General features: G+C 48.8%; 1 protein-coding gene and 1 non-coding gene across 3 annotated transcripts; both read right to left on the bottom strand.

Moving 5' to 3' along the window:
• Positions 1-323: 323 nt before the first annotated feature.
• Positions 324-9,672, bottom strand: MRPL4 (mitochondrial ribosomal protein L4). Of its 2 annotated transcripts, none has more exons than XM_036032314.1 (9): positions 9,533-9,672; positions 9,382-9,448; positions 9,145-9,295; positions 7,444-7,495; positions 6,418-6,535; positions 5,316-5,422; positions 5,095-5,204; positions 4,939-5,015; positions 324-908 (listed from the first exon to the last, which is right to left on the bottom strand). In XM_036032314.1, the coding sequence occupies exons 1-9, from the start codon at positions 9,587-9,589 to the stop codon at positions 889-891; spliced, it is 759 nt and encodes a 252-aa protein (XP_035888207.1). In that variant the 5' UTR covers positions 9,590-9,672; the 3' UTR covers positions 324-888. The 2 variants fall into 2 exon arrangements, with proteins under 2 accessions (XP_035888207.1, XP_028375530.1); XM_028519729.2 differs by lacking the exon at positions 324-908 and adding an exon at positions 3,387-3,833.
• An 8,219-nt stretch (positions 9,673-17,891) lies between these two features.
• LOC114504448 lies at positions 17,892-18,055 on the bottom strand. The gene has a single exon (XR_003685214.1). It is a non-coding gene; the product is annotated as a U1 spliceosomal RNA (small nuclear RNA).
• Positions 18,056-19,074: the final 1,019 nt, after the last annotated feature.

Below are 19,074 nucleotides of genomic sequence, written 5' to 3'. Positions count from 1 at the left end.
CCTTTGGCTAATTGTAAATAATGCTCCCATGAACATTGATATACAAGTATCTTTTGGATTCCCTGTTTTCAATTCTCCTGGTATACTTCATTCCTGTTTATAGTGAATGGTATTCAATTACATGTAGATATCACATTTTGTTCATCGATTCACTGGTCAATAGAAATTTGGGTTGTTTTCACCTTTGGGGTATCATGAATCGTGCTGCACTTATCAGTCAGGTACAAGTTTTTGTGTGAATATGTTTTCAGTTCTTTTGGGTATATATCTGGAAGTGAAATTTTGGGTCACATGGTAATTTCATGTTTAACTTTTTGAGGGACTGCCGGACTCTTTGCCACGGTGGCTGTACCATTTTACATTCCCACCAGCAATTGGCAAGGGTTCAAGGGTTCCCATTTTCCCACACCCTTGCTAATACTTATTTTATGTTTTGTTATTATGAATATTGCCACCCTAATGGGTGGGAAGTGGTATCTCACTGTGGTTCCCCAGTCCTTCTGACATTCCTGGTGGACAAGCCCAGCACAGTCCTGCAGCATAGGAAGCTGGGGTTTGCCTGTGACAGCAAGTGTGAAGGGGATGTGGTCAGTCCTAGTGCTGAGAGCGCCTGCCACAAGCTGTAACCTTGAGCAAGCCACTTTCCCTGGTTGTGCCTTAGTGGCCTCAGCCATAGAATTGGGATAACACATACCTCAAAGGATGGGAGGTTTCAGTAAGACGATTCGTGTGCAGTGCTCAGCATAGCCACGTGCAGAGTGAGAACAGATGGTAATATTTACTGTGTTTCCTTAGGACTCAGTTCTGAGAATCCCACCTTAACGTTACGTAGAGGCAGAAATACATGCTTCCTCCTCTGGGTTCCCACAGATCTTGTTCATACTGGTATTACAGCTCCCCTAGTGGCCCTAGAGTATTAAGCAAGAATTCATGAAGTTTGGGTGTCACCAGAACAACTTTGCTTTTCCTTCCATCGCTTTGTTCTCTAGTGGAATCTTGCCCTACCTTGGCTGAGAATTCTACCCAGGAACTCAGGCCCAGGTCATCGTTACATTCCAATTTCTAAACTTGACTGGGTGTCTGATGGGAGCCTTGGGTCAGGCATCTTCAGGCTGGCCACCTCAGTGGGAAAGAAGGGTTTGGTCCCTTTGCCATTGACCTTCTTCCTGCTTGCCTTGATCCCTTTCACCAGCCTTTGGGTCCCTCCTGCCCAGATGCAGAGAGGAAGGGAGAGGGGACAAGGCAGTTCCTCCTTGGCTGATGGGTTTGCCCATGATGCAGCTGTGTTAAAGCGGCGCCCCCTGGTGGATTTGGTGGATACACATAGTAGGAGCTCTTTCCTGGGTTCCTCTCTGCTGGGTTCAGGCATCTTTGACCTGGGTTGTGGCTCCTTCTCCAGGCCCTGGGATGCTGCCCCTCCCAGGGGGTCTCCAGGTTGACTGAGCACCAATATGCAGACCCCCTGGCTCCACCATCAGAACTGCCTGCCTCTTACCCTCTGGGTTTCCTGGGAGTCAGATCACAGCTTTCCTAGCCTGAGTCCTGGTGGCCGTAACAAAGGACACTTTTCTAAAAATGTGAAGTCCCCTCCCTCTCTGGGCTCTGGGTTAGCCTCTGTCCCAAGAGGGTGGGATGGGGACTTGTAGGTAGCAATAGCTCCTCCTGAAAAAATGTCTTCACCCATCTCTCTTTTTAAGGGCTTTTTTAAATTATAGAGATTTTCAACCACAGGCAACAGCAAAGAGGGCATATGATGAAGCCACATGTGCCAGCTTTCACAGTTGTCACAGCTCCAACTCTCCCCTTACATACTGCCATGGGTTCAGGTGTTTTTCCTCCCTGAAAAAGAGGAAGGGAAGAGGGAAGGGAGGAATGGAGGAAGGAAGGAAGGGAGGGAGATAGGAAGAGATTCTTAACTCCCAGTACCTATGAATGTGACCTTGCTTGGAAATAGGGTCTCTGAAAATGATCAAGTCAAGATGAGGTCATTAGGGTGCCCTAACCAACATGACTGGTGTTCTTATAAAAAGGGTAAACTTGGACACAGACACATACACATGGAGATGCCATTTGAAGAAGGCAGAGATTGGGGTGATACATCTACAAGTCAAAGACTGCCAGCAAATTACCAGAAGCTAGGGGCTCAGTATGGGACAGATTCTCCGACATATGGGTTGATCTTGGACTTCCGGCCTCCAGAACTATGAGCTGATACATTTGTCATCGGCCCCTCCCAACCTGTGGTACTGTTATGGCAGCTTGAGCACTCACTCCCCCCGACCCCCAATGATTGAAAAGTGTGTTCTAGATGTCAGATCTTTTTTTTCAATGCTTTTTCCCATTCTGATCTGGCTGAGGGATTCTAGTACAGGAAAAGTTTCCGGCCCACTTCTTGAAAATCTGTTGGGCAGGGGTCAGTCTTATCATTTCCTGATGGCTGTGATGTCAACAACTGGGCCCTATGACTTCCAGTTGAGTAGACTAGCTAGGTGCTAGCCTAGTGTAACAGCTGGGTCTTACTTTAGGCCCTGATGCTGCACAGGGCCGGCCGGCAGCACGGGGCAGGGGGGGTGGGGGGAGTGTGGGGCGGGGCAGGCAAGTTTGGCTTGAGGCCACACAGCATGTCCTGCTCAGGCTCTACACCCCTTCTTACCACTGGGTCCAAGTGATTTTTTAACTTAGTCAAATCTGGAGCTTTAAGGGTCAAATTTTATGTCCAATGAGGACTTTCAAAGAATGTGTTTCAAGCTCTGAAGTCCCTCCCAAGAGGCATTCCAGAGATGTTTTTGGTGAGGGACAGCCCAGCTGATGGGTGGTCACTGTGGCTGCCTGGCCTGGCTGGGCTCACACATGCAAATGATCATTCTGGCTGACTTCAAAGAAACTGGCCACATTATTTTACAGTCTGTTTTATGGCTATTAAAAAATTAAATTGGAGACAAATACCATCAGCAGACTAAAAAATTAGCATACCAGCTTGATGTTTTTGGTTTTTTTTTTAATGTGTTTATTCTCTCATTTACTGACTACACTGATTCTGAGTCTGTGCTCAGGGAAACCTGTGATAGAAGCTCCAGTTTGCATATGGCATCTAATTGTGGAATCAAGCCTGCACATCGCACTGAAGAACCCTAACAAATGGACCCACAGACCTTGCCAGGAAAGCAAGTATATGACAGTACTTGGGAGCCGGGAGGTGCCAGGAGCAGCTTCCCAGGGAAGGGCAGTGTTCCTGCTCCTCTGTGAGTTCCTGGAGGCTGAATCACCCTAGGGAATTTGATTCTGGGTCACTTCTGTAAATAGTACTGAGGTCGACCCTTGAGGAGAGAGCTGCGGGCGGTGCCCAGCACTGGGCAGAGAGCCCGCCTTGCCAGATGGAATTATTCACAACATGGCAATGAGCTGCTGTTCTCCTCTGTAATTAAAAAGTAAAGTTTATCTTAAAAACAAAAGAGAATTGGGCAGGAGCTTGATCAGGCTCTCTTCCCAGTCAGGGTGCCTGGCCGGCCCAGCCACTCTTCATGGCCTCTGCTTCCTACTGGGAGTTTGGGCATTGCTGCTCTTGCATGGTGGGCACAAGGCCCCCAAACTGGCCAGGGTTTCGGCCTGGCTCAGGGCAGGTGTCTGGTATAGAGAACGGTGTAGAAAGGAAGGCAGTTGATGGGCCCTGGGGCACAGGGTGGGGGCTCAGGGGAAGTCACAGTAGGGCAGGCGGAAGGGGTAGAGGGGCGTGTAGCGTGAGTCATGCCAGAGCAGCTTCTTTTCCAGGAAGGCGACAGTCTGCAGGGTCAGGACCAGCGTTTGGTGTTTCAGCATGCTGTGCACATTCAAGCCTGGGGGGCAGGGAGTGCAGTCAAGGTGGGTCTGTACCCCACATCGGAGCCTCTATCTATCCTCCCAGGAGCATTCCCCCTTAGAGAGACACCATGGTCTGGCATGGGGTCGAGAGCCCCACAGCCTGGGGTCAAACCCTGGCTCAGCAGCCTACCGCTGGGAAACCCTGAGCAAGGGTTCAACCCATCAACTTCTAAGTGACAGCCTCCTACGTGCTCAACTCTGCCCTCTGCTTGGCCACGATTCCCACCTCATACTCCTGTGGATGGGTAGAGACCAAAGACAGAGCAGGTGAATAAAAGCAATGTACTAAGTGTACTCAGTGTGGTTGCAGTTAGTGAGTGAGGGGAGAAAGGGAGGAAGGGAGGGCAAGAATGGGACAACGCAGGACCTGGTGGGTCTTGGGGAGCACGTGGGCCCTTTCTGAGTGCAGTGGGAACCATGGAAGGCTGTGGGCAAGAGATGGATGTGCACAGACTCCGGAGCTCACAGAGGCACCCTCTGGCGGCTGGGGCACAACTGTCCCAGGATGAGGGCAGAGGAGGCTATGCTGATCCAGGCAGGGGGCTGGCCCGGGATGGTAAGAGGTGATCAGACTCTGGATATGTTTAAAGACAGAGCCAACTGGGTGAGCTGACTGACTGGAGTGGAGGGTGATAGTGTGGGGTGGGGCCTAAGCCACAGGAAGGAAGCAGAAGCCAAGATGCCTGTGAGACTCCCTTGCATAGCCACCTGGGGGCAGCAGGACACGGGATCAAGAGAGTGGGAGAGAGCTCTAGGGTCAGCCAGCTTGGTGATGGGTGTGATGTGCTCAGGACAGGCCTGCTCCTGCCTCTCTGCCTCTCTGAGTGAGGAGCCAGGTGGGGATAACCAGTGGCCCTTGCATTCACTCCACTCCCAGCACTGTGACCCAAGCTTGGACAAATGTGGTATTAGAACATTTAAGGAAAACAACATTCTCCGGATGCATTGTTTGGGCCAGCTGAGGGTCAGTAAGGGTGGTCACTATCGAAGACCACTAGGTGACTAAAAGGCAGATACAGGATGTGAACTGACCTGTGCACTCCCTGGCGACCTGGGGGTGGACCGGTGCCCTTTACTCACCCACAGCTGGGACCAGGTTGAAGGTCTTAAGCCCCAATGCAGCTGTCACGATGTTCTCAGGCATGTCCTCGTGTGCTCTGAAACAGAGGCCAGGAAGTGAGCCCTGCAGAGGATGGAGCTCAGCCCCTCACTCCCAACTCTGCCCCACATCCTCACAGGTCCACCAGGAGCACAGAATCCCCCCAGCGGCGGTAGCAAGCCAGCTCCTTCAGGTACTGAGGGTCTGCGGTTGGGAGTTCCAGGGAGTCCACAATGTGCAGGTTGTCCTGGTGGAAGGAAAGGACAGGTGTCCCAAGCTACCAGAGCCCTCTGTGCTCCCCAGCCCTCAGCCCACACCCCCAGGACCCTAGTGGTTCCCAATGGGATCAGGGCTATACCTGGGCCAGCTTGACAGTCAGTGCCACCTTGAGGCCCTGCACCCGCACCTTCATGGGCAGCATGTAGTAGTAGCTTGTAGGGCCCCGGGGGCCGTGTGCAACACCTCCTGTGGGGACAGAGGTGTGTAAACAGGTGAAGGCCTCAGCTGGACTTGGTGGTCAACTATTAACCCCAATGGAAGGTATGGGGGTGAGGGTGAGGAGGCTGCCAGCAGCCAGGCTCAACTCCAGCAAAGAGGGCAGGGCCTCTGGTAGGAATGGAGAGGTGAGGCCTGATTGGGCATCACCTGAGACAGGTGACTTCACCTCCGTGGGCCTGTTTCTTTATCCATCAAGCTCTGAGTGAGGGCTGTCTCCCTGTGCATCCACCCTCTACTGAGTGTGGCCCTGGGAGTGCAGCAGGGAACAAGATGAAAGGACCCGTGCCCCTGCACCATTCATATTCATACAGAGGCTTGACCACAGAGGGAATAGGGGCTGGGCATGGCAGCACAGGACCTGTGTGTGTGTGTGTGTGTGTGTGTGTGTGTGTTGGGGGGGGGGGTGGCGGGCAGGAATCTAAAGGAAGTCAGGGAGGGCTTCCTGGAGAAAGCATGGCTCAAACATATCCAAAGGATGAGCAAGTTGGCCAGGCAAATGGGACATAACTCTAAGTCGGTGCCATCTATACAGAATGGGGTCTGCAGCCACCAGTGCCTGGAATGCCAAGGCAAGGAGCTCATATACATACAAAGACCACAGGAGCTGGGAGGGTTAGGAAGATCCCTCTGGGTGCTATGTGAAGTGTGGGCCAGGAGAGGTGAAGTGGGAGGTGGGGTTAAAAGGGGTTGTGGCCACAGTCTGATGAGAGAGGCTAAGGCCAGTGCTGGCCAGGGGGTGGGGTGGGGGGGTCTGGGAGATTGGGAGGATGGGGAAAAGTGGATGATCTCAGATCTCTGCCTGCACGTGGGCAGCGAGGTGTGTGGATCTGAGTCCTCCAGCCCCACCCCAGGTGGGCTGATGAAGAGGGAATGGGACCAACAATACATCATGCCAGATGTGTGTAAAGAAACACCCAGACCCTAAGTTATCCTGGAGCCTCCTCCCCACCCTGCCAGCTTACCTCCTCTCCAGATAGGTGAGCGGATGCTGCCGTGCCTTGCACGCCCACTGCCCTTCTGTGGCCAGGGCTTCCGGCCACCACCCCGCACCTCAGCTCTAGTCTTGGTCTTGGCATAGCTCTGTGGGGGTTAGGTTTATGAGGCAGATGTCATCTAAGCCAAAGGCACCAAGTCCAGGATTATAAGAGTGACTGGGCAGATGGGCTTGCCACTGGGGAGCCAGACTGGAGGCACAGAGATGGGGGTTCCATTGGGACAAGAACAGAGCACTGAGGGAAGGATAAAGGAATCAGAAGTTCCATCCTCCACTCCAGAACATCGGCCTCGGAAGACAGGTGCTCTGCTGTGTGGCACACAGTAGCTGTTCAGTATTTTTTAATGATTTCAATGTGGCTACAATTGAAAGGAAGGTGGAACTTGAGGAAAGTCATGGCTAGAGAGTATGAGGGAGAGGTGCAGGATAGGGAATCATGAGGGACTTTCAATGCCAGGCTGATGACTTCAATCCTAGGGAGCCAGGGAGGGTGTGGGCAAGGAGAGAACTCACTGGGCTTCTGAGGTGGGCAGATGGAAGGTAGACAGATCCTGACTGATTGTGGCTTCTTCAATGATCTTGGCATAAAATCCAAGATCCTCACCATTGCTCCTGCTGACCTCTAGGCCACACTGGGCTGTTTTCACCCTAACCCCACTATCCTCTTTACCTAGTTACTCTTACTGTACCTCTGAGGTTAAATACCCCTTTCTATGGAACAACTTCCCTAGTTATACATTTACAGGAATGACTACTTGATTCACGTTCACCTCTCCAACTGGACTGTAAGCTTCATGAGGGCAGGGATCTCTCCTGTCTCATCCACTAGCACAATGCCCAGTGCACAGTAGGTGTTCAGAAAATGCCTAGCAAATGACCCACCAGTGAATGCTTAGGTCAGAGAAGATGTGCCTGAGAAAGAAAACACACGAGGGTTCCTTGGCCCACCTCATCCCACTCAGGATATTCACAATACCCCACTCTAAACACTTACAATTCTCCTGAAGTTCTTCTGCCAGATGGCGACCTGATGCAGGATATCCAGCCTGTGGAGGAAGAATACACAAGAGGTCTGCCTCCACTTAAAACCCTCCCACAGCCCCTGCCTACTAGATGAAAACCCAGGCTCCTCCCTTCCCCCTCTAGGTCTGTGTGATCCACCTTAGCCTTTTTTTTTTTTTTTTTGACCCCGGGTCTCACCATTTTTACTCCCCCCTCCATTCCACTCTGTGAAAGAGTCTGGCCTCCAGCACTTGCTGTTTCTTCTGTCTGAAATACTCTTCCCCTGGCTGGTTCCTTGTCAGCATACAGGTCTCAGCCTAAACATTATCTCCCAAAGGGGCCCCCTGGCACCTTCCTCCTTTCCTACAACGACAGCTTACTTAATGCTACTTTCTTTACAAACTGGTTTGACTCTTCAGCCTTGTATTCATATGGTAGACAATGACCACATGTGTGGCTACCGAACACCTAAAATGTGGCCAGTGCCACATGCTGAAATGGCAATATTTTAGCTATAACAGTTTAAATAAAACATATGACCAAAATCAATCTCATTCGTTTCTTCCTATTGTTTTTAAAACTGTGGCTACCAGAAGAATTTAAATCACATGTTATGTGGCTACACTGGACACAGCTGTCAGAGCACCAGTCTGTCAGGGTCTGTAAAACTATGGCTGGTAGGCCACATCTGGCCTGCTGCCTCTTTTTGTAAATATGTTTTACTGGAACATAGCCATGCTCATTTGTTTATGTATCACCTACAGCTGCTTTTGCACTACATTGGCAGATATCAGTAGTTGCCATGGAGATGTGATAGTCTGCAAAGCCTAAAATATTTACTATCTGGCCCTTTACAGAAAAAATATTTACTGACCCCTGTTCTAGACTGTAAGCAACATCAGTGTTCAATCACTGCACCTAGAATGGAATCTGGCACATAGTAGGTGCTTTATAAGTATTTACAGAATAAATATGTTGTTTTTAAATTTTTTTGGTTACCCTCTACTAGATTAGAAATCTGTACAGGCAGGGGCAAACCACTCAAATAACAGTAAGAGTAACAAATTAATAACACTTATTACTCGCCAGACACCACGCACACGGAGAGGCATCGTACACGTGGGCAAGCAATCACGCATGCCTGGGAGTTGGCCCGAGTGAGGTTGAGATCCTGGCTCTGAAGCTTACAAGCTGTATGACCTTGGACAAATTTTTTAACCTGTCTGTGCTGTCTCCTTACCTACAAAATAAGGGTAGCAGAACCCCTTCCTAGGGTTATAAGATCTAGTTAGCTAACATGTAAATAGGCTGTGCCGGACACACAGTGAGGATTTAGACATTTGTCTAAATCCTTGCAAAAACCATTAACAGCAACAATAATCAACATTTCTATAAAACTTATTATGTGCCAGAATTAACTCATTTTATCATCACAGCAACCTCTTCATGTTTGACAGATTGTAGACACTAAAGCACAATGGGGGAAAGGCAGGATTTGAAAGAGGCTCTGCGTCCTTAACCGCCTAGAGGATGTTACCTCTCAGCTTTCAACTTCACCATTCTGCAGCAGGGAAAACCATCATCCCCTTTCGACAGGGGGAGAAAATGAGGCTCAAGCCCAGGTCAGCCTGATTCCTAAACCCGCGTTCATCGTCCCATTGTCACTCAGTTCACCATTTCTTGTCTCGTTCACCTGGGCGTCGTGGAGAAAACGTCAGGGTGCAATTCAGCCAGACCCACGCGCTCCTGCTCGTAGCCCCGCAGGGACTCGATCCAGGCCTGCACCGGACGCCGGTGTGCAGGTATCGGGAGCTCGCACTTGCGCAGCACTGGTACCTGGAGACCTGAAGCAGTTGGGAAGTCAAGAGTCAGGAACAAGGGTTAAAGCTCCCGGGAGCCACCCCAGCTAGAGCTACCCGGTCAACCTCACCCGCACTCGCCACAGGCTCTGGCTTCTCCCGCGACTGCACTGCCTCTTCCGCCACTGCGTTCAGGCCCTGTAAACGGTGGGCGACAGTGAGAGACTACTCCTGGACCCTGTGACCTTTGTCCTCCGATCCCGCCCCCGTCACTGGCCTCACCCGGCAGCCCGTGGACGGAAACCAGGCCCGCGCCCCGAGCCGAACAAGCCGCAGCATTGCGGAGAAGCTCCGCACGCTGAGAGGTCAAGACTCCCTCCGGCTTCGCACGGCGCCTAGCGATTACGTCACGCTCGCGACACCGCCTATCTGCTCAGATTCGGCGTCCAAAGCAGACCTGCCGGAGCGAGAACGCTACGCCGGGCCAGCCCACCTTCCCCTATCGCCACCCCAAGACTAAACCCGGGAGCCCAGTGTTCAATCCTGGACTAAAGGTCCCTCTGCGACCCCTGGGAACGCGACCCCACAGCAAAGAGCCCCACCCCTTCAATAGACCTTGCCCTGTTGGGTCACGCCCCCAAAGAGGCCGGTATACGGCCTCGCCATCCAGGCTCTGCCCCCACTTAGCGTCCTAGACTCTCGGAGGTGGTTTTTCTCTAGTCTATACCCCGGATTTGTTTTCATGATTCAGGCCCTTATCTCCTACTGAAAGCCCTCAGGACTGAGCCTGCGGGACAGTGCCTATCCGCTTAGATCCCCCAGGACAGGGCTGTGTCTCCCCCCAATCACCTCAGATTAGGTCTGTGTCTCCCCCTTGAGACCTGACAGGGCTGTCCGAGGAGATAGCAACAAATCCTGGATTGCCTCTCTCTCGTTGCCCAACCCCCTCAACAGAAATCCAAAAACTCGTTTTTAGGTTCTTTGCCACGTTCTCCGCACGACCTCCAAGGGGCGCCACGAGTCCACAAGATTCTTTCCTGCCCGGTCAGGCCTTATCACTTACAGGCTGGTGTGGTCTGGACCGAGGTCAGTGGCTGAGAACATGGTATTACAGCCATCTTTAGTTTTCCTATCTGAAAAGTGGGGCGGTTGTGGGACTTCAATGAAATAATGGAAGCAAAGTGTGCCATGCTTGGCACAAGGTGAAAACTTAATATATGGCATTATTGTTATTGTTAAAGGTGAATTTTGTCATCAAAATGAGGCAAAAGCCAAGGTAGGGATGGCGGTAGACCCTGGAGGAATTGAATGATATGCTAAAGATGTGGGCTTTTTTTTTTTGCATCTGATATATAACATGGATATTTATATGAAGTATTAATGAAAATGTACAATGTACTTCATTGTGTACTCTACCTCTGCAAAGATAACTGTGAATTGTGTTTAAAACCCCACACTCTCCCCTGGCTGGTGTGGCGCAGTGGATTCAGTGCCAACCTGTGAACCAAAAAAGTCACGGTTGGATTCCCAATCAGGCCTCACCCCTGGGGTGTGGGCCAGGTCCCCAGTAGGGGGCGTGCGAGAAGCAACTGATGGATGTGTCTCACGCACATTGATGTTTCCCTCTTTCTTCCTCCCTTCCCCATTCTCTAAAAGTAAATAAATAAAATATTTAAAAAATAAAACTCCACACTCTGCAATTTTAAAAGGTCTTTAGTCCTTTATTTTGTATAATTTTATTTATTCATTTTATGTTTGCATAGTTAATCCACATATCTGTTAAAGAAATTTTCAAAAACTACGGAAGGATAACTAGAGTGAAAAGTCTGTCTTCTCCAACCTCTGTCCCCTCTCCCACTCAGTTTCCTTCCCAGAAGCCACCACCACTATCAACTGTTGTTTCTCCTCTCAGAACCAGTTTATGATTTTACAATCAGATCTTTAAGTGTAGCTTTATCTAGACTTATCAGATCTATAAGTCTAGGAGTTTAGATTTTATGTAGTGAACAATGGAATGACACTTAGTTACTTCATGATTAATTAGGCACCTACTATGTATCACTGGGGTAAATCCAGTAGCAACCCATGAAACACAGTGCAGTGAAGGAGGCTGGGGGATCACAATGGGGGAGGGAAAAAGTCTCCAGGGTGTGTGGGAACCCAGGGAGGGAACTAATGGGTGAGCACCAGGTCTCAGAGTTGGCTTCTCTGAAGCTGTAACCTGAGAATTAATGATTGAGAGTCCACTGGCAGTTTGTCCAGAGAAAAAAAATGAGTTCCAGGTTGAGGGAACAGAAGTTACAAAAGCCGAAGTGGGGAGAGTATGGCAGGGCCGAGTGACCTTCCTGGACCTTCCTGATGGCTGCCGTGTTTTGTTTGTCAAACTCATTTATGTTGACCCCACCTCAGGGTCTTTGCAAGAATATCCCTTAAAGAATGACTGTGGATGTGTGTTTAAAATTCCACACTCTTCCTTCTGCCTAGAATGTATTTTCCCCAGAATTCCACATGACTGGATTCCTCACTTCCTTGGATTCTTTGCTCAAAGGTCATCTGTCTCCATTCTAGTACGTTCAGGATGGCAAAGAAGCCATCCCGTTTAAAATTGCAGTCCCCACCACTGGCTCTTTTGACCCCCTCATCATACCCTATTTTTTTCCTATTAGTATTTATGTGCTAACATCCTATATAATTTCCCCCTTTTTAAAAAAAAAATCCCATTAAAACTTTTTTTTTCCAAATATTTTTAGTTTCATGTTGTTGAGAGGGCTTTTCTTTTTTTTTTTTTTTAAGATTTTATTTATTTATTTTTAGAGAGGGAAGGGAGGGAGAAAGAGAGAGAGAAACATCAATGTGCGGTTGCTGGGGGTCATGGCCTGCAACCCAGGCATGTACCCTGACTGGGAATCAAACCTGCAACACTAAAAATCCCATTTTTAAAAATGCCTTTTGTCTGTCTCCCTCATTAGAGTATAAACTTCCCCAGGGCAGAAATTTCGCCCCTGCTTGTTCCCTGACATAGCCCAGCACCAGCCTTGTGCCTGTAGCACACTAGGGGATCAAAACATGTTTCTTAAGTGAATTCCTTCTTTCATTGCTCTGTTGCAGGAGGGTTTTTTAGACATTTTAAAATGATTTTATTTATTTATTTGTTTAGAGAGAGGAGAAGGGAAGGAGACAGAGAGGGAGAGAAACATCAGTGTGTGGTTGCCTCTCATACACCCGCATTGGGGACCTGGCCTGTAACCCAGGCATGTGCCCCGACTGGGAATCAAACCAAGCTCTCCCTTTGCCTCCTGGGTCTTAAGGTCTCTATCTCTCTGAAATCACAGGCACATAATATACCCAATAAATGATTATTTACCCAATGGCACTGGAGTCACATAGACACAGGTTCAAATCCAGGGACTACTGCTAATTGGCTGTGTGTTCCTGGGCGAGTGGTTAGTTCTCCTGGAGTTTGGTCTCCTAATTAGTGAGTGTGACACACACACACCCTCCACTACTGAGCTGTGTAGAGGATCAGAGTTCTCTTTCTTTCCATTCGCACTCCCCACCATCTTTTTTCTCCCACAGAGGGAACCTATAAACAGGAGTCAGGTCATGTCCTTCCTCTGCTCAGAACCATGCACACCTCCCATTTCTCTTAGAGCAAAAGCCAAAGTCGTCACTGCATCCCACAGGGCTCTGCAGGACCTGTCACTCCTCCTACCCCCCCCCCCCACTCCATCGCTCCGGTTTCTGGCCACAGTGGTCTTATCACCAGACCTGTCAATCCCACACCAGCCTCAGGGCCTTTGCATGTGTTATTCCTTCTGACTGGAACAATCTCCCTGAATATCTTCATGGCTCACTCCCTCATTTTCTTGAGGTATTTGTTCAAATGTCACCTTCTCAGGTGACACTGCCTCTAAAACCACTGCTCCCTTCCTACCCTACATTCCTCATTTGCCTTCCCTGGTGTCATTTGTTTCCATAACATTCACCACATACTAACAGATAGCATGTTCTTATTTTCCTGAGGCTTGCCTGTCTCCCCCACTAGAATGTCAGTGCCTAAATGATAGCGTTCTTTGTTCCTTTCACTGCTGGACCCCATTGCTAAGAAGGGTTCTGGGCACCCAGTACATTCTCCATGCATAGTAATTGAACAAATGGAATGTAGAGAGAGCATTTTGCACAGGGCTCCCTTCCCACACCCCCAACATATTGATTATGAGCCTTAATGAAAGAGAGGTAATGACCTGTGTACTGCAAAGCTCAAAGTTTGAGCATTTTGGACTAAGGCTGGGTGGAGGTCAAAGGTTAACATGTCCAGCCCACTACTGTAGATCAAAGGCTGAACTGTGTCAGCCTTTGTCTCTGGCGTCAGCCTTGAGACCTGGAAAGGGTCTCTGATGGCCCTAGACATGATAGCAATTTAGAGGGCACACACGTCATCATACACCTGGCCATTCCTAGCCCCCTCCATCACTGTGGAAGGGTTTTCACAGAGGGCAGAGGTCAAGGCTGGAATATTGGGTGCAGCCCTCAGGAGATGCAGAACATGGGTGTAGGCTTGATGGGGGGATCTGAACTATAGGGGGAGCTATCTAAAGTGCCCCTCCACCAACTGCCAGAACATCTGCTCTGTGTTTTCAGCTCAGTTTCTGGGTAATGCCAACCCCAGGAGGAGGAGCCTCCTACTGAGTCACCCCTCCACCCCAACCCCTGGGACTGGGCCTGATTTGCATAGTCCTTTCCATTCCCTTTTACCGGTAGTTCCCTTCAGTTTAGACACAATAGGAATTTGGAGGAAAAAAGAAAAAGCACTACAGTCAGGTCTTGGCAGAGATTCAAACCCTCCTCAGGCCTGGAAACCCGGGGCAGAGCACGGGCTCACTGGGCCTCAGTTTCCTCCTCTGTCAAATGGGGTATAATTGCTCCTACCTCACAGGGTTTGTCCCCAGCTAGAGCCCGTGCGCCCTCGGATCACCCATTTCCCACCCTGCCCCTGCTCCATGGCTAGGGGCTGACCCCTGCACACAACACCTCCCTTGTCCACTGGCTTCTGCCCGGGTTTCACCAATGGTGGGCACTGAGGGGTAGACTGAAAAGCAGGAGGCTGGGAGAAGCCAGAGTATCTCTTCCCAACTGCTCCTGGCAGCATCTTCCACTGGACAAGGCCTCACAGGGTGCTAATTTCTAAATAGTCTCAACCTATTTATACTTTGGTTTTTTTAACCTACGTAACCCACCCCTGTATTAAATCCCCTCTGTTTGAGGTGCTTCTGTTTTCCTGACTTAAGGCAGCTGGGAGGGATTTTGTTCGCTTGTTTGTTTTAAGATACAGCTGAGATACAATGAATTCTTCCCTTTTCAGTGTACAGTTCTGCAAGTTTCCACAAAAAACATGTGTAGTTACGTAACCACCAGCACAACCAAGATATGTTTGACCTTTTCTAGAACGCCATAGAAATGGAATAATACAGCATGTAGCCTTTTGTGTGTGGCTTCTTTCCCTCTGTATAATGCATTTGAGATTCATCCATGTCGTTATTTATAACTAGTTCCTTCCTTTCTGAACTAGTGTTTCCAAATATATTCCTGAGTGATCTTCTGTGTAAGGCTGGACTGCAGTTTGTCTACTCATTCCCTAGTTGAGGCAGCTGCAGTGAGCTTTTCATGGGCTGGTATTTGCTAAATGTTTTAGGGCAATAACTGGCCCAGTATATATGTACCAGCTGTTACTATTATACTGGGTTGTGGGGGGCGGGTTGCTGAGAAGCGAGCCTCTGGTGTTCCTGTCTCCCCTAAATGTGCATGCTCTCTGGTCCGGAAGAGAGAGCCCACCCTTTCCAGGCTGGAAGGGCCAAGACTGCATCTGGTGCAGACGTGGCAGGAACTGGCCTCCACTGGGAGCCTTCCCAGCCCATCCCTGAAGCTGAAAGTGGGCCCCAAGCCCATGGATGAAGGAGACAAGGCGAGGCGAGGCAGCTGCAACTCCACCGCCTGCCAAGATCAGCATCTGGAAAGCTTCTCTGCAGCTGGGGCCCCTTCCCCCAATGCTGGGGTGATGATGAGAAAGTTGGGACCTGTCTCAGACATTTCTTTTTACACAATTTCTCCTGCCAAAAGCTGAGAAACGGGGAGTGGGTGGATGGTGGAGGCTCAGAGAGGCTTGAGGACAGTCCTGGCCTCACTGATTTGAATGAGCTCACAAAAATCAGAGATCAGAGTGTTCCCCTCACCTGGATTACAGAGAAGAGCATCCTGTATTACCAATGACCCATGTGATCTTGAGCAGTAACTATCACCCTTCTATCCTGACCCTCTGGGGCAGGGAAGGGGGTCATTGCATCAGGACTAGGGTGAGGAATGGGAATGAAAACACTCACATCCTTCCACTAATGGGTACCTCAGTTTCTTCATCTTTAATTTTTTTTAAATTTTATTTATTTACTGTTAGAGAGAGGGCAAGGGAAGGAGAAGAGAGGGAGAGAAACATCAATGTGTGGTTGCCTCTCACATGCCCCGAACCAGGGACCTGGCCCACCACCCAGGCATGTGCCCTGACTGGGAATTGAACTGGTGACCTTTTGATTCTCAGGCTGGTGCTCAACCCACTGAGCCACACCAGCCAGGGCTCAGTTTCTTCATCTTTAAATTGGGGTGATGAGGAAAACGGGAAACTATGGTGACAGTAAAAAAAAATCAGGGGTTACTTTGGGTTTGTGGGGGGACAGAGGGGTGAAGAGGAAGAGCACAGAGGATTTGAGGGGAGTGAAACTATTCTTTACAGATACATGTCACTATACGCTGCTGCCAGGGCCCACAGAAGGTATAACACCCAAGAGCAAACCACAGTGTAAACTCTGGACTCGAGGTGATAATGCTCTGTCAATGTTGGTGCACCAGTGATAACAAAAGCACCTCTGTGGCACCATGTTGATGGTGGGGCAGGCTTCGAAGCCCTGGGGGCAGGGAGTACATGGGGAATCACTGTACTTTCCCCTCGATTTTGCTGTGAGCATGAAACTGTTCTAAAAAGAAAGCCTATTTAAAACCATGGGGGAATGGTAATATTCCCCACTTCCTAGGGTTGTGAGGGTTCCGAGAGCTGCAGCCAGCATAGTCTGTGTCCTGTGAGTACTGGCCATTATTGTCAGTGGCCCTGTAATTAGTGGAGGCTGGTCCGAGCCTCTTCACTTCTGTTTTCCCTTCCTAGTAGCTCCTCAAGGGAAGGGCCATTTCCTTCCCTTTCCACTTTTCTCTCCCAGGAGCCTCCCTAGAGCAGGGCCCAGCTTTCCCCTTGACCCCCACCCCCAGCCCAGACTATCGGGAAACCTAGGCCTGCAGTGTTTTCCAGTGCTCCAGTCCATTCCCTCAGCTGACCCAGCGGGAGACCTTGTGTTGCCCCAGAAGTGGGAGGTGCCGGGGGAGGAGGGGAGACAGAAGTTGCCTGTGAGTGTATCATCTTTGTCTAGGAGCCATGGACTCCCTAACAGACACCAGATATGCCATGGCCTTGACATCACCCCCACCCCCAGGTCCCTGGGGGGATAGCAAACTGCTGAGCCAGCTCAGGCAAGTTAGGGGGGGGCACTTCCTCCCCAGCCTTCAGGTCCCACAGACGGCTGAGATTTCCGCTCCGATAAGAACAGGACCCAGTTTTCTCTGTGGCTTGTCCCCTGTGTGTTGAACACCTGGTTTGGAGACGTTGCCCAGGCGACACACTCCACTTGGCAGAGGATTCAGTGAGACTTTGCTGAGGTTCTAGTAGACCCCAGCATGATCTGTCCCAGAACCAAGTGGACACTGAAATCTGGTTCAGGAAAAGAAGCAGTCACTCTCTGACTTTTCTTATCTCTGCATCAAAGCCCTGTTGCTCTGTGTTAGAACTATCTGGTTTCTTCTAGGTCTCCTCCATCAGACACTCAGATTTGGAGGGCAAAACTCAATGAGCCATCACCAAAGTCAGCACAGAGCATTCATTATATAAACATATATGCTGCATGCATATATATAGCATTAATACATTCATTCTTAATATGCATTTCTTTTTTTAGTTTTGGAATAACAAGTTTTATTTTTTTAAAGATTTTATTTATTTTACTTTTAGACAGAGGGGAAGGGAGGGAGAAAGAGAGGGAGAGAAACATCAATGTGTGGTTGCCACTCATGCGCCCCCATACTGGAGACCCAGCCCACAACCCAGGCATGTGCCCTGACTGACAATTGAACCAGCAACCCTTTGCTTCACAGTCCGGCGCTCAATTCACTGAGCCACATCAGCCAGGGCTTAATATACATTTCTTAATAATGCAAACATGTTTATTCTTAACATAAATTTGTTAATATTGATATGTTGAATAATAATATTGATATCTTTATTAACCATGTTACTATTTATTTATACTATTGATTATTATTATTACAGGAATAATTTTACAACTAGAAGTTTAATAATTTGTTACCTTTTATTTGATTTTTTAGGTCTTTGTAAATTTTTTGAATTGATAATATGAGCTAAAAATTTTAAACAGCACCCCAATGCACAGTATAAAAAGTCTAGCACCTTCTCACCTGTTCCCTTGCCCCCACAGTTCCCTTCCCCGAGTTTAACCACTGTGACGTGTGTCATTTTTGGTTTTCGTTTTTTCAGGGGACAGCTCAAACACAGTCTCCCACAACCACAAAGTCTGCAGTTGAGTTTCCCACACTTGGGGAAATCCCAGGGATCAACACATCTGGAAGGCAATGTGTGAGCCTCAACCTGGGAAAGCGGCCTTTGTGATCGTGGCTTCTTCCCTGCCACGTGAATATGCGTGATGGGTGTCTTGTGCCTTCTCCCAGAGATGGCCTGTGGGCAAATACACAGGCAAATGTTCCTTCTCCCAGAGATGGCCTGTGGGCAAATGCACAGGCAAATGTGTGTGTATTTATATAGCCTTTATAAACACACCCAGAAGTTCAAGCGAACAATGCAAACTGGTCTACATTATGCTTTTTTCAACATAACGTGTTGAAGACAGTTTCACATCAGTACAAATGAGACTACTCCATTCCTGGCTGTGTGGCTCAGTTGGTTGGAATGTTGTTCTGTGCACCAAAAGGTCATGGGCTCCATACCCGGACAGGGCACATACCTAGGTTGTAGGTTTGATTCCTGGTCAGGGCACGTACAGGAGGCAACCGATCGATGTTTCTTTCTCACATTGATGTCTCTCTTTCTCTCTCTCTAAAATCAATAAACATATCCTTGAGTAAGGATTTAAAAAAGCAAGATTACCCATTTTAATTTTGTAATATGCATTAATGGGTTCATTTTAATTTCCTTTATCATTTTGCTTTTCAGCACTCTTTATGAGGCATAGTATGCATTCAGAAGAGGACACCTACCTATTTTTTTTTTAAAAAAAGATTTTTATTTATGTATTTTTTAGAAGGGTAAGGGAGGGAGAGAAACAGCAATGTGTGGTTGCCTCTCACGCATCCCCTATTGGGGACCTGGCCTGAAACCCAGGCATGTTCCATAGACTGAGAATCCAACTGGTGACCTTTTGGTTCACAGGCTAGCAATCAATCCACTGGACCACACCAGCCAGGTACACCTACCTCTTTTTTATTGGTTGCACTATCTGAGTATCAAGTAGCTTTAATTTTTTTATTTCAACTTTATTGAGATATCATCAACATATAAAACTCTAAGATATTTAAAGCACATTTCATACTGATTTGATATATGTATACATTCTGAACAATTCCCCCATTGAGTTAATTAACATATCTATCACTTCACATATTTATATGTGTTTTTGTGTGGTGTGTGTATGAACATTTAA

This window comes from Phyllostomus discolor, chromosome 8, assembly GCF_004126475.2.
Source record: "Phyllostomus discolor isolate MPI-MPIP mPhyDis1 chromosome 8, mPhyDis1.pri.v3, whole genome shotgun sequence".
Taxonomy (NCBI): Eukaryota; Metazoa; Chordata; class Mammalia; order Chiroptera; family Phyllostomidae; genus Phyllostomus; species Phyllostomus discolor.
This window is presented reverse-complemented; position numbering and strand designations above follow the sequence as displayed.